The sequence below is a fragment of the Labrus mixtus genome, chromosome 16 (genome assembly GCF_963584025.1).
Source record: "Labrus mixtus chromosome 16, fLabMix1.1, whole genome shotgun sequence".
Taxonomy (NCBI): domain Eukaryota; kingdom Metazoa; phylum Chordata; class Actinopteri; order Labriformes; family Labridae; genus Labrus; species Labrus mixtus.
The window spans coordinates 13,893,470-13,908,605 of NC_083627.1; the positions used below are offsets into that span (position 1 = coordinate 13,893,470).

General features: G+C 45.1%; 2 protein-coding genes across 2 annotated transcripts; both read left to right on the forward strand.

Moving 5' to 3' along the window:
* Positions 1-612: 612 nt before the first annotated feature.
* On the forward strand, positions 613-7,568 carry cct3 (chaperonin containing TCP1, subunit 3 (gamma)). Its single transcript, XM_061059552.1, has 14 exons — positions 613-753; positions 1,496-1,557; positions 1,654-1,704; positions 1,802-1,864; positions 2,667-2,763; positions 3,365-3,482; positions 3,712-3,898; positions 5,493-5,642; positions 5,764-5,896; positions 6,174-6,255; positions 6,342-6,522; positions 6,635-6,880; positions 7,146-7,277; positions 7,363-7,568. Exons 1-14 carry the CDS (start codon positions 726-728, stop codon positions 7,453-7,455), a joined length of 1,623 nt encoding a protein of 540 aa, XP_060915535.1. The 5' UTR covers positions 613-725; the 3' UTR covers positions 7,456-7,568.
* A 1,551-nt stretch (positions 7,569-9,119) lies between these two features.
* Positions 9,120-14,880, forward strand: glmp (glycosylated lysosomal membrane protein). Its single transcript, XM_061059899.1, has 7 exons — positions 9,120-9,276; positions 9,838-10,002; positions 11,661-11,759; positions 12,265-12,429; positions 12,526-12,744; positions 14,080-14,348; positions 14,426-14,880. The coding sequence occupies exons 1-7, from the start codon at positions 9,124-9,126 to the stop codon at positions 14,598-14,600; spliced, it is 1,245 nt and encodes a 414-aa protein (XP_060915882.1). The 5' UTR covers positions 9,120-9,123; the 3' UTR covers positions 14,601-14,880.
* The last annotated feature ends 256 nt before the right edge of the window (positions 14,881-15,136 follow it).

Below are 15,136 nucleotides of genomic sequence, written 5' to 3' on the forward strand. Positions count from 1 at the left end.
GAAGTCGGCCTCTGGCTGTGCAGGTGAAGACCGGGAGTTGTGTGATGAGTTTATACTGTTGATCTCTGTAAGTGGAGCGGAGTGAGGAGGACGTTGAGAATGAATAAAATGTCACTTCCTGGAGCTTCTGGAAAATAGACCCGGGGAAAAATTTTATAAAGGCAACACAGATAGACAGTGAACATCTACTTTTTCACATCAGTTAACCGTTCGCTTATTAATGGGCGATAAAAAACGATTTATACATGTAAAAATTTACATATAGCCCCTTTTAAGGAAATAAATTAAGAATTGCAAAAACTTAAATAATAAAATATAAGAAGCAATTACAAATGTAAAGATATAAGAAGCAAAAAACAGATTTAGCCTTCAGATCAAGGTTAAAATGAATGAAATGTTAATATTTAAATCGTTTGATATTGGTGGTTAATTATCCGATTTTTTATTATAAAATATTATCTGATTACGATCAATAACTTCTCTTGTTTAACTGGAGTCTGTTTCACCCATGGTTTCACCATAAAAGGCTGACCCGCTCGTTGCCTCCGTCGGATCGCTTTAACTCTCTCATTGATTTAATTGGCGAACGGTTCTGTCAGTCATCATATTCTCTCAGCCGATTGGTCCATGTTCTGGTAGTTTTCCCGCCCCTGCGGCTCAGCCCTCCCTCTCCTCGTGCCTCTCAGAACCTTCCAGGCCGTCTCTGTCCGGCTCGCACTGTCAAGATGTTCGGCCAGCAGGTGTTAGTGCTCAGTAAGTACCTGAATCTCTTCAAAGCTTACTCTCACCTGTTCTACTGGGGCATGGTGGCGGTTTGTTACCGTCACTGTCTGCCGGTAAGCAGCCGTTAACCGAGCGAGCGGAAACCGGTTACCGACCAGCGTCAGAGCATGTGCTGTGCTAACAGGCTAACAGTTAGCATCATCGTGTACAGACAACGAGCTAACAGCTCGCTAGCATCGTTACGTTACAGAAGCTAAAAGCCCGCAGACAGCATGGAGAGCTGCTAAGCTAAGCTACTTTATCCCCGTTACTCAGCATGATAATAGAGCTAGCTCTGCAGCAGGCTAACTCTCACTCACCCCAACATGACTGTGTGTAGCATCAGAGCTACCGTAACGTCGCTGTTTAAATACAGAAACTGTCTTTGTTAACGTTAGCGCTCTGCTGGTAATAATCTCCACCTTTGTGGTAGTTTACGTTTGCTCTGCTGATAATAATCTCCATCTCTGTTTAAAGCTAAGCTAATAGCTGCAGAGATGAAGCAGCAGCCACACCCTGATTTTAATTAATAATAATACTGTAATGATCAGTATTAATTAATTAAGATAATTAATTGTCTCCTCTGGCGAAATTATTATTGGACTCTGTCCAGTTGAGATTTACAAGTACCAATATTATTGAGTCCTGTCTTTGTGTCTGTTCATCTGTCTGTCTGACCATCTGTCTGTCTGACCACTTGTCTGTCTGACTGACCACCTGTCTGTGTTTTTAGATCAGAACGTGAAGAGAGAGTCAGGACGTAAAGTTCAGACTGGGAACATCAATGCTGCGAAGGTCAGACCAGAAACACGTTATTGTCTCTCTTTGTGACATCACTGCTCAGTGCTGTTTAATCTAATGTGTGTGTGTGTGTGTGTGTGTGTGTTTCAGACCATTGCAGATGTGATCCGGACCTGTCTTGGCCCGAGGGCCATGATGAAGGTGAGACTTGATCTGCTGGCATGTCTAATGAGATCAAAGTGAGTGAAGCTGTTTGTTTATTAGTGGATTTATTGATTGTTGATGTGCATGTGTGTAGATGCTGCTGGATCCTATGGGAGGCATTGTGATGACCAACGATGGAAACTCCATTCTCAGAGAGGTGAGTGTAAATATAATTACATTAAAGGGGACATATTATGAGAAATCCACTTCTTCAGTGTTTTTGAACATATATTTGGGTAACCTGAGTGTCTGCTGACCCACAAAATGTGAAATAAACCCATCCAGTCCTTTGTTTGTGGTCTGCGTAAGTCTTACAACACAGAGAAAAATGCTCTGTTTCTAATGTGCTCTCCTCGTGATGTCACAGTGGGATTCTGGTTTAAAAACAAAATACCCTCCCCTGGTATCTCCACCCATGGACTCCACCCCCAGCCTAGAACAAAATTTTTGCCACACACGAAAACAGAGCTCTCTGAGGAAGCTGGTTTATACAGGGTCACAAACCTCCTCTGGTGCTTGATTTGTGTTATATTTTGACCACGGCACAGATGTTTCATTCAGACCACAGGGGACTGTTTGAAAAGGTGGAGAAGGGGGATAATATGTCCTCTTTAAGGATCAGAGAGTTCTGAGAGAGTGTTTGGAGGAGGGCTGATCAGTGAATGTGACTGTTGTGAATACAGGTGACAAACATGACGACGGGGTTAGTTTAGAATCACAGAGGACAGACTTCACTGCTGCATGAGACATGCATATACACGTGATAACACACACACAGGTACGGTCTGGTCCGTGTTTACAATCATCCATGTGAATATTAAACCTCATTGTCAGAAGCAGCATGCAGGGAAATTTAATAATTATATTACCAACCTTCATGTGACAGTGTAGAAGCATTTTGACACCTGCTGCTTGATTTTCTGTCAAACTGCTGATAACCTCTATCTCCATGGCAACAGATCCAGGTTCAGCATCCTGCAGCCAAGTCCATGATCGAGATCAGCCGCACCCAGGACGAGGAGGTGGGAGACGGGACCACCTCAGTTATCATACTGGGTATGTTTCATGTGAATTAAGTTTTTATTTTTACATTTATTTAAAGGTTGTATATAAAATATATAGTTTTATATATTCATTAAGTACCGTCAAATCCTGAATATATGTCGCTCCGCTTTATAAGCCTCGTGATGATCTTCTGTGTTCAGCAAAGTCCAGGACATTCCTTTCTGAGCAACTCTTTTAGAAACCATCTGTGTTGCATTTGTGGAGTTCTCCACCTGTTCAAGTTGTGAGCTCACTCGTAGACTCTGAGGAGCTTTATGTACTGAGCAGTATACCACCTTTTGCTTAAGATGCACCATGATGACCTCATGAGGGAGAAGAGCTGGTAAAACGTGGCGCTGCAGCCTGGTCTGTGTTGTCATGTATCCCAGCAGCACTTGCAATAAACAATGAATGGAGGCGAATTTTCAAACATATCAGGTGACATGCTGTGTGTGTTAGCATTTTATACGGGTCAAATTTGAATTAACAGTGTGTCTTTTAAATCGGATTTTATGGGACTTGAACTGGTAGATTAACGTCAAGCCAGCTGAGGGACTGGACCATTTGACTTTAGTGTGTGTGTGTGTGTGTGTGTGTGTGTGTGTGTGTGTAGCGGGGGAGATGCTGTCTGTGGCGGAGCAGTTCCTGGAGCAGCAGATGCATCCGACGGTGATCATCGGAGCATACAGACAAGCTCTGGAGGACATGCTGGAGACTCTGAAGGAGATCAGGTACACACACACAGACTGACTGTTAGTGTTAATGTGATGAGGTTGGTAAAATGTACATTATTTCATTTTTAAATGATGCAATCTGTTGATTTAGTGATGGATAGTATCAGAAAGTACTTTAACTTTTGTTTTTGTTTGATAGGAACTAGAATCACATCAAAGTTTACATTTCTGGGACCCTGGCGGCACTTTTACGTGAAGATAATGAGATCTTACTCTCCCTTCCCAGCTTCCCCGTGGACACGTCTGACCGCTCCATGATGCTGAAGATCGTTCACTCAGCCATTAACACCAAAGCTCTGAGCCGCTGGTCAGAGCTGGCCTGCAGCATCGCTCTGGACGCCGTCCGCACCGTGGAGCTCGAAGAAAACGGACGCAAAGAGATCGACATCAAGAAGTATGCCAAGGTTGAGAAGGTAAGGCATCCTGTTGGTTCGGAGCTCCATAAGTCCCGCCCCTCCTGATCTATGTAATCAGCTGTCCTCGAGAGGAGAAGAAAATAACTGTCTGTTTGTCCAGTGGAGGTCAGAGCGATCATTTCTGTTGCATTCAAGGAAGTGGGGACATATCAACACTGATTGGCGTTGTGACTAGAGCTGGGACGACGTAATAGACGACATAAATTCGTCGACATGAATAATTTGCGTTGACGCGTCGTCCCAAACAACTAGATTGTCCCACACTCCAGTCCAGTGGTGGCGGTAATGCACCAGAAAGCTAGTCGCAGTCTGATCAGCTCCGTGTGGAGTGCACGTTCTTCAACTAAGTAAACTCAGTTACTCTGTCACTGACTTTTTATGCGCCATGAATCTGTGCCATTTCTGTGCGCAATTCGAGGAAGCATTTTAGCGCTGCTCCACGGTTAAACCAGCGGACCTCTGTATGATCGGGCAGCCTGTGGGTGATATCGTATTTGGATAAGGATGAAATGTTCAGTAATAGTTATATTTTTACAGTCTGATGAAAGCTGGTGATAAAGTCGCAACAGCAGGCTACTGCATTTATAAGTGATGTCGCGTTGAAACTTTTACATGATCAACGCAACACGTTCACCTCTGGGTGACCTAAAAATGAACCATCTGTAATTAAAATCAGTTATTATTCATTTTAATTTACTGTTTTTACAATAACCAAAGGTAAAACTAGTCAGGAGATGCATCAGGCTCAACACCGGTGTCCACAACCTACACTTAGTCTGGATGTGTGGAGACGGTCTGGGCCATTACGCATGGCGGAGATGATTGTTTTTTATTTGCACGAGCTGCTCTTTGTGGCTCACTCCATAGGAAGCTTTGTTATTATCAGCCAAAACTTTTGTTTTACATCAGTCAAGACAGGAGAAACTGGTAAGAAGTGTGGACAGAACTGAAGACCGTCAGGATGCGTGCGCAGTGCAGCGGTGTGCCTGTCCTTAAGTCCCGTGGCTCTGATAAAATTCTGGCAACTTGTGAGCAAATAAAACAAAAGAAATATCGCTCCTTCGATCTCTCTTGAAAACCTGCATTCTGTGTCACCTCACTCAGGTGTTCAGTCTGTTTTCTGATGTGATGTATTACCAGCGTAATGCAGGAGCAGTCTTTTTACTCCCTGCTGAGAAGATAATTCGAAGTGCCCCGTTTCATTAATATTCGTATCATGATATCAACCTTTACGTTGCTCATTTTACATACGTATTACAAATATTAACTTTATAAAACATCTCAAAATATTTTTCAATACATTTCCCCCTTCTTCCCAAAACGTCTCGAGGGCCGGATGAAACCTGCTGTCAGGCCAGATACGGCCCACTGGCCGTATGTTTGACATCCCTGGTTTACAGAGACGATTAAGCATTGTTAGAACGCCGCAGAAGGAATATATGTAAAAGTGCGGATAAAGGCTCAGTTTTTCATGCTGATATGTGATTGGTCAATACGCTTGGACTACAAATGGAAACAAGAAAACTTCCCAAGCTGAAAATCCAGACCCCTCTAACACTTCCTATGACTCTTCCTGGCGTGTTGCATTCAGGTTCCAGGTGGGATCATCGAGGACTCCTACGTGCTGAAAGGTGTGATGGTGAACAAAGACGTGACTCACCCGAGGATGAGACGACTCATCAAAGATCCTCGTATCGTCCTGCTCGACTGTTCTCTGGAGTACAAGAAGGGAGAGAGCCAGGTAACACGCACGCACACAGACACACACACGCACACACACACAGACGTGCTGTGTCAGGAGTCTTTATGTATGTTACATGTTCACTGTGTAATGATATCTCTGCGTGTGTGTGCATGTGTAGACGGACATTGAGATCAGTAAGGAGGAGGACTTTGCCAGGATTCTGCAGATGGAGGAAGAATACATCCAGCAGATCTGTGAGGACATCATCCGCCTCAAACCAGACCTGGTCTTCACTGAGAAGGGCGTGTCAGGTACACACACACACACACACACACACACCTGTAGCACAGATTTCTCACATCCAAACACTGTATTTATGAAGTTTGTAATGAGGCTCAACAAGTGGAACTTTTAGTCTTGATTCTGTTATTTTGGCCATGTTACTGATCTGTCAATCACATGTAGCCCTGCCCCCCTCTTCCTGGTCTCTGACGCTAAATGGACCATAGTTTACTGAATGAACTTGAAGCTGTATGAAGAAGACTTGAAACTAGAGACTGAGACCATAAACTCTGTTTCCTGACTCAGATCTGGCTCAGCACTACCTGATGAAGGCAAACATCACCGCTATCCGCCGCGTTAGGAAGACCGACAACAACCGCATTGCCAGGTAACATGCTTACATCATGTGCTCCACCTGCAGCCAATCAGCTGACAGCAACAAACATGTCTGAACACTGTTTCTGTGTCCTTCAGGGCGTGTGGTGCTCGTATAGTCAGTAGGACAGACGAGCTGCGTGAGGAAGATGTGGGTTTGGGGGCGGGGCTTTTTGAGGTGAAGAAGATTGGTGATGAGTACTTCACCTTCGTCACTGAGTGCAAAGACCCAAAAGCCTGCACCATCCTGCTACGAGGGGCGAGCAAGGAGATCCTGGCTGTAAGCACTATGACATCATCACTTTAATGTTATCATTCTGGTTGTTCAGTGGTAATACTGTGTATGTTATTATATCATCAGTAACTTTGATCTGTGTCCACGGTGGTTACAGGAGGTGGAGAGGAATCTGCAGGATGCCATGCAGGTGTGTCGTAACGTGCTCCTGGACCCCATGCTGTTGCTAGGCGGTGGCGCCGTGGAGATGGCTGTGTCGAAGCGTCTTATGGAGCGTTCCAGAGCCCTGACAGGAGTCGAACAGTGGCCGTACCGCGCTGTTGCCACAGCCCTGGAGGTGATCCCCAGAACGCTGATCCAGAACTGTGGAGCCTCCACCATCAGAGTTCTCACATCACTGAGGGTACGCCAACAATGAATTTATAACCGCTCTGTTTACAATGATGTCATCCATACTTAAGAGCTTTCCATGTTTATCACCAGACAAATTTGTTTTTATTTAAAGTAAATCCTCAAAGTCATAAAAACTTATGAACAAGGTGTCCTGTCTTTAAACTCTCTCACCAGGCTCAGTCTTTATTACTGTGAATCTATGAGAACCAATCAGATACTCCATACATGTTTAACTGTCAGCTGAGCCTTTCCTGTGCTTTGATGTGTGTGTGCAGGCCAAACACACTGAGGAGCAGGGCGCGTCTTGGGGGGTGGACGGAGAGACGGGATGTCTGTCGGACATGTCAGCTCTGGGGATCTGGGAGCCGCTCGCCGTCAAAGCTCAGACCTACAAGACGGCCATGGAGGTCAGAGAAAACACACGATAGATTATTGCTGAGTCATTGTTGACCAACAAACAGCTGATTGTAACATCTATGTCTCTCTCTGCAGACGGCCATCTTGTTGCTGAGGATTGATGACATCGTCTCAGGTCACAAGAAGAAGGACAAAGACGAGTCAATGGGGGGACAGGGAGCTGAATAAATCCACATCAAGCAACATCAGAGTCACTTTGCGTGTTTGTGTGTGTGTGTCTATCTCTGTGTGCGTGTGGGGACCAGGCGACTCCGTAGAAGTTAATAAACCGTCAAACAGAACATGTCTGTGTGTGTGTTAATACCTTGATACTGTACATGTGATCAGAGGAGCAGAAGCTGAGACCACTTAATGATCCATGACATCACAGCATTTCAACTTCCTGTCTAGCCCACTCTTTATTCATAAACTTAAGAAGCAAAACTTTAACATGCAGAAAACCTTGAACAGAACCAGACCAGATAGTAACTTAAATGTTGATAACCTCCCATAGTACATTTAGAGACTGTAGGTACCACAAGCAAGCCTGCATTCTGGGAGCGTAATGTTCTCGAAGGTTAGTATGGCACTATTAGCTCTTTTAAGATAAGATGGTGCCTGACCATTTAGAGCTTTATAAGTGAGAATGATTTTAAATTCTATTCTGGATTTTATAGGGAGCCAGTGCAGAGAAACCCGCACAGGAGTAATGTGGTCCCTTTTCCTAGTTCTGGTCAGTACACAAGCTGCAGCGTTTTGGACTAGTTGAAGAGTCTTTAGAGACTTACCTGAGCACCCTGATCTGATGTTCAGACTATCAGCTGCTAATACAGTTTTTAATTTGAAGCTGGTATGAAACAGTCCCTCCAGTTTACAGACTGTCTATAAATGCATCATGAGAGCTGACAGGACAACATGTCAGAACAGGAGGTGGAATATTAAAAACACTGAAAAATAAGAGTAGCACCCTCATTAAAAACACAGACACTCCTTTAACATATTTAAGAATATATTGATTTAATGACATATAGTTTATAATATAGAGATACAAAGATATTTACAGGATGTTCACAGTGAACACTTTATTTATTTATATTTGTATTATTTTTGCGTAAATAAAGAAACACAAAAATTTCCAATAAAAAAATCAACAAAGTTTATCTTTATCTTTAATAAACCATATGACGTATTTTTGCAGACCAACCCGGAAGTAGCATCGCCATGGGGTCTTACCGTAGACTGTAAATATTACGAGTGAGCGCCTATGGGATGTTTTCATTGGATTTTGGATCATTGCAGAAAATAAGCTCTGTGTCAAACGCACGTTTCTGAAGCGTAGGCGTTTTGTTCAGCAGGAATATCTTCACAATGAACAACATTTGTATGATGTTTGAAGCGTTAATGCGGCCGACAGAAGTAAAAAGCTAACATTATACTACAAGCGAACTACACCACGGTCGGATGATTGTGACGTCACTAGCGGTATGCTTCAGACGATCTCCGATAAACTAATCCACGTAGCTTGATAAATTGTTTACTAACCTAATATTTGCCTTCACCTAAAGCTTAAACCTACAGGAGACATCTCCGACTAGTGAGAGAGTTCCCGTCCTCTGTGTCCGGCGTGATGACGTTTAATGTCCCCGACAACCACTGTAGTCACATTTAGCCACTTGTTAGCAACCGCCTTTTTAAAGACGCGTAAAAACTTCAAAATGCACAAGTGGGGGTATTACGTAACGTGGTTTATGTGGTCTAACAAAACACCAACATCTCTTAAGCTTGTGTTAACCACAGACCGGTTAATAAAGTTTTTTTGGGGGGCTAGGGGCGGGGTCTCTCTCCGTCAGCTGACATATGAAGGCGGAGGGTCATGTGACTTGCTCAGGAACAACAAAGATGGCGGCCGCGTCGCAGAGCTGCAGAGTTTCTGTGCTTCTGATGTTTGTGAGTTCAGTTCTCAGCCTGAGTCTGGGTCTGTTCAGCGGAGGAGACGCGTACCGACGACAGGTGAGAACACGTCAGAGAGTTTAAATCCAGGTACAGAGCGCGAGGACTCAGCACACAGGAAGTGAAGTTGTATACATTTTTAATTTCGATGACATTTTCAAATTAAAGTTCATAGTTAGAGAGAAAGATACAGAATCCTGCCTGCCTGTCTTTCTTTCTGTCTTTCTGTCTGTCTGTCTGCCTGCCAGCCTGTCTGTGTCTGACCCCCCTCCCCCTCCCTACATAGTGAGTTATATGTAGTGGACTTTAGGGTATGATCATGCTCACTCAAAATTCGGACAGCACTACAAAATGGCGTCTTTACTATATAGTGAATAGGGAGTGATTAATTCAGACACAGCCCTAGACTTCTGTTTGTGTTGTCGTGGTAACAAACAGCTTGTTCTGCTGCTGATAATTATTTTGATCAAACTGACATAAAAGATGTTACACAAAGTTAAAATAACCTGTAACGCTGGTTAATTTCTTCTTCATCAACTGATCAATGAATTAACCCATTAATTGTGTTTGAAGACTGCTGATTGGTGGAGGTTTTTTTCTTTTTCTTCTTCTCTCCTTCAGTTGTCCGTACAGTTGAACCCCGGCTTGCCCTTACCGCCTCCTGGTGGCGACCTGCTGCATGTGAGGGCCGTGGGAGACAACGACACGCTTCACTTCCTGTTCTGCAGCCAGGGGGCGCCGACGCTGTTGATCGTCCACACCAACACTTCTTCTTCTACTGTGACGGTGTGTCTCTATTTCCTGTTTTAAGGTTACGTGACAAGAAAATGCAACAGTGGCTGAATGTCGATGTCCTCCCTAAACCCAGAAGCCTTAGCGACTAAATGGACGTCAGCTGGAGAGTCACTGAGTGCACGGGGCCGCACTTTGTGACTGCTCTGTAACCATGACAACACGATGTCAAGTGGCATTAAGTATTTTTATTTTACCGTAGTCACTCACAACTCAGGGGCCTCGTGTATAAAAGACGGCACAGCCTCCATACTGAAAGATGGCGTCCTCGCAGAAATGTCCACATGTATAAAACAGAGCGTGTCTTAACTTTCTACATCCCCCTTAAGGTGAAACTGAGCGCCGCTGCACATGCCACTTGGCCCGCCTTGTCTCCTCCCATTAATAACCATTCAAATGACTATAACCCCGCCACATGCTGCAAACTATGTGCCAGATAACGATGTGAACGTAAACAGAGGGAGTTCACTGACTGTGAAGTGAAGGTGCTTGTTACTGAGGTGGAGGACACAAAACACAGGAATTAGAACCTGGATCTGAGGCCAGCGTCTCTAAAGCAGCTGACCGTGTGCTCCCGGAGGCGCAGGAATCCACTGCACCCCGGGCTTAGACTGCTGAGGGGTGCCGGTCAGGTGGCGTCCTCACTGACGCTGTGCTGGAGTCACAGAGACTTGATCTTAAATACCACGACAGATATATGCAGCGAATAAAAAAAGAACATCGTTCCTGGTGGAATAATTCAAACATTAAATGACCTTGTTAAATAATGAGGAGAAATGTTCAACTTCCCGCCCTGTTTCACCTTCTGCGTATCCTAACGGTGATAGCTGCGTTTGAGTCAGTGTTAGGTCCCGTGCCGCCGCAGCACGCTACATGGCTGCACAGCAGGAGGGAGTGCGCCTGGCTTCCTTTGTGTCATGAATATCTGTGCGCCTGTTCAGACTGTTCAGTCCCTGATGTGTTAACATCTCCATGTCACAGAAATAGAGATTTCTGTTTTGGCACATTGGTTAAGATATCTGTTCCTTTTAGATGTTTTTGTTGCTCAAACTATGAAACATGTGTTTAAATCTATCCCACTTCATCAAAATAGTTCACAGTGAAATTAAAGAGTTTGTAGGATGGTCCGCACATTCTCACGTCACGCTGATTTTGATCCCACCGTGTGTGTGAAACAGCGTACTGGATATTTTAGTGCGCAGCGTTTATACACGAGTCCCCAGGTATAAAAAGTTCTTACTAAATAAACAGAGGATTCCCCGGGAATCTTATGCTTCACTTCACAATGCTATGAACTCTGGCTAATTCCCTCACGCTCAGTCTGCAGATATGCCCACAGCGTGCATAAAGGGCTCGTAGAGTCAGCGAGAGATCGCTCACACACGTCTCGACTGTGGGACAGTCCTTAGCCGTCACACACTGAGCAGGAATGTGCATCAAAGTCAGTGAGGGTGGACATCCAGATTGGGCCAATAAACCTGAAACAGAGACGTTTTTATAGTCAGGTATTGTAAGGTGTCATTGCTCTCCAACCCTGTGGGGGCGCTGGAGAGCTGCAGGAGGATAAAAACAGTTTCTATGAATAAATCTCTGCTCTGATGAGGTGCTTACCTGTCTGGATCACACCTCAATTAACCTTGTGTCTCTCTCAGGTGGACTGGCCCAAGTTTGAAGCTCGAAATCACAGCGGCAGCGTGAAGGTGGAGCCGGAGAGCAGCGTTCTGTACAGCACCGCCATCATCTTCAGCAGGGTCAGAAAGATCCACCTTTAAAGGAAGAATATGCCTTTTTTTCACACTTGTATGTAGCAGAAGTCAAATATATCCTCTGAAAATAACTCTTAGTCATGACTGTCTACAATGAGTGAGACACCCGAGTCCCGCTGTCTGTGATGCTTTCTGAGCCGTAGCTTCACTTTGTTTACATTGTCGGGATGGCTGACTCCTCCCCACAAGGTATAAAAGTTGTTTAATTGAGGGACTAGAGAAAAGAAGAATACTTTACTGTAGCCTGCTTATTTGATGTCACGTAAGAGTTTTTAGATCACGGTCATTTCCTGTAAATTTACATGCAGTGTGAAGATATGAGCTAATTAAAGAGCGCTAGCATTAACATGCTAACACAACAATGCAGCGCGAGTTGCTGGTGCTCAAGGGTGACATCTGCTGGATCAAAAAGTCGCATATTCTTCCTTTTAATGTTAATCCACCTTAAATCATCAGTCCACATTAAATCTGGATCTTTCCGGTCTCTCAGTTGTTGGAGTACGACGATGTGAACAACACGGCCGACGCATCCTCTGATTTTTTCCCTCCGTACGAGCTGCAGAACTTCCAATGGTCTGGTCTCAGCCTATCAGGAGCGAGCGCTCAGCTCTGCGGCACCGCTAAAACCTTGAGCAGCGGATCTCTCTGCCTGCAGGTAAGTGGTCACTTTGCTGCCATCCAATCAGATCATTGGTTCTTTAATAGTTGCATTACATAATTTCCTGTGTTGTTCCTGTTTTCATTCTTCCAGCTGGCGATGTTTGAGTCGGAGGGGCGTGACCAGTCCTTGCCCCGCCTCCTGCATACTGCCAATACCTCCCAAATAAAGGTGTGGCTAGATGGTGTGTTACCCCAGGCGGCTCGTTCCAGGTTCGTGCTGGAGGTGCAGGCAGTGGGCGGGGCTTACCCTCTGAGCAGAGTGGAAATTCACCGATCGATCGATGACGAGTTCACGCCGTCAATATTCAAGGTGACCAATCATTCTTCAACAGGGACTCGCGATACAATGCACCGCTTCATAGGGCATGCAACCACGATCTCATTCTTTGAGTCTCTAGCACAAGCTCATGACCACAGGTGAGGGTCAGAGGTCATTGGAGTTTCATTTTTATTGAGGAAGCGATAATCAAAGATTCACAAATTTGTCCTCTTTTAAAATTCAATAAAGAAAAAAAAACATGTAAAGAGGCGAGTCAACGGGTAAGAGTCATTTCATTCAAATCCACATCGCTCGTGTTACGGCCTATAGGAACATCCTCCAGATCTTTCCCTTTGTCGTGAACAAGACCCCGAGATGCGCAACCTTTTTCACCTGACGCAGAGTCTCACTCCTCACCTGGAGGGACCAATCCACTGTTTTCATCAGAGAACCATGGCCTCGGACTTAGACGTGCTGACCGACTGGACCACTTCACACTCTGCTGAAATTCCCCAGTCTGAGTCAGAAGTTCTCCACTCCTGCTGAAAAAAGCCTGGGCCAATCCCTGCTTTCGTCTGTTTGCCAGCACGTCCTTAAGGCCAACTGAAAGTCCTTCTCCACAGTTTCTCCAAAGCCTCCCACACCTGGGTTTTTGCTTCTGAAGCCACAGCCCTCCAAGCCACTCGGTACCTGTCTGCTGATTCTAGAGACCCCTGGGCAAGCCAAGCTCAGAAGGCCTCTTTCTTCAGCCCGACGGCTTCCTTCACCACTTGTGTCCACCAGCAGGTCCGAAGGGTTTCTGCACAACGGGCACAGACGGTCTTTTAGCCTCAACCCCTAGCAGTGGCCTTGTACAACGGAGTCTCTGAACATGGAGCTCTCAGACTCCATGTCCAAACCTCCCCTAGGATGCACGAGAAATTCTTCTGGAGTGAGAAGTTTATTACCTCACGGACAGAAGCCTCTGCCAGAAGTTTAAAGTTCACCCTGACCCCACGTTTGGGTTAACCAGGTCAGTCTGGCAGCCTCCTGATCCAACTGACCCCCAGGAGGCGATCAGTTGGTGGTTCTGCTCCTCTCTTTACCTGGTACAGCCAAAGATCTGATGATATGACCACAAAGACAATCTTTGGTCTCTGGCCTTAAGTGTTCTGGTACCAGGTTCACATATCAGCCAGCCTTTGCCAGAACATGGTGTTTGTTGTGACCAATAAATGATCAGCACAGAGCTCACGATATATATACACTACAGTAAATTCTATGTTTAGAGCAGCAAATCAGTGGGATGTAGTACACAAACCTCTTTCTTATTAAAATATATTTTTCTTCTTCTTTGTCCATATTCATTGAAAAGTAAATATACTCTGTGTGACCTCTGACCCACAGGTGTCTCAGTGGGTCTCATTGGCGAATGGTTCCTCTGATGTTCTGGGTTTTGTTCAGTGGAAGCCGGTGGCATACCGTCGGTCCAACCCAGTTATGGAGGACACCACACCGTGCCGACACTCGGAGCCGCGGCGTAATAACGGCGAGGAGACTGCGGCGCAGTCAGCTCTAGTCAAAGCGTTCTACGCAGAACCGGAAAGTTTTGGACTCAACGTGAGCTTCGGGATTGCAGGAGAACCGTTCTACAACAGCACCCGGTTCCTCAGCTGGTGGGTTCTTTTGGTTTTTTTGACGATTCTGTTGAATACCACCTTCATCATTAAGTCTCTCCCTGTGTTTCTGGCAGGACGGTGTTGGTGGGCGTCGGCTCTCCTCCAGTTGACTCTTTCTCTCCGTTGGTTATAAGTATGATGGCAGTCGGTCTGGGAACTCCCATGATCCTCCTGCTACTGGGCGGAGTCTATGTTTGTGTGCGGAAGAGGGCGGCACCCTCAGCAATGGCCTACGAGCCAATCAACTAAATGCGGGGGCGTGGCCAATGGGTGGCCAGAGACTATTTTTTAAAAACTTTTTTATTGATGACATCACTGCAACCCTTCAACCAATTAGGAGCCCTTCAACCAATCAGGAGCCAGGAGGTTATTTAGATCTTTTCAGTGTTTTAAGATAAAGTAAATGTCGGCCATGATTGAGGCATGTTTTTACTGATTCTGTTCTCCTGTCAGGATGTGATTTATCCGATGCTTTTACATCAGAATCTGATTTTGTGACCCATTAAAATATAGACCCAAACCAACAAAAGTCTGTCTCTCCTCTGGTTTGTGGGTCTCAGCTCAGAGATCATTGGTTCCTGATGGAAACGTCTTGTGTGTCAGCCAATCAGAAGACTTCAAACATGTTTTTAGATTAACGTAAAGGCGGTCAGTTCCACTGACAGCCAGCTGGTGGCAGTACTATTTAATCCTAGTTTCTAATGTTTATATTTTATCCATTGGAGAACATTAATAGGTTGCCCTCTACCTCTCCAGTCAGGAGGAGGCTCTGCACACACCAGTGA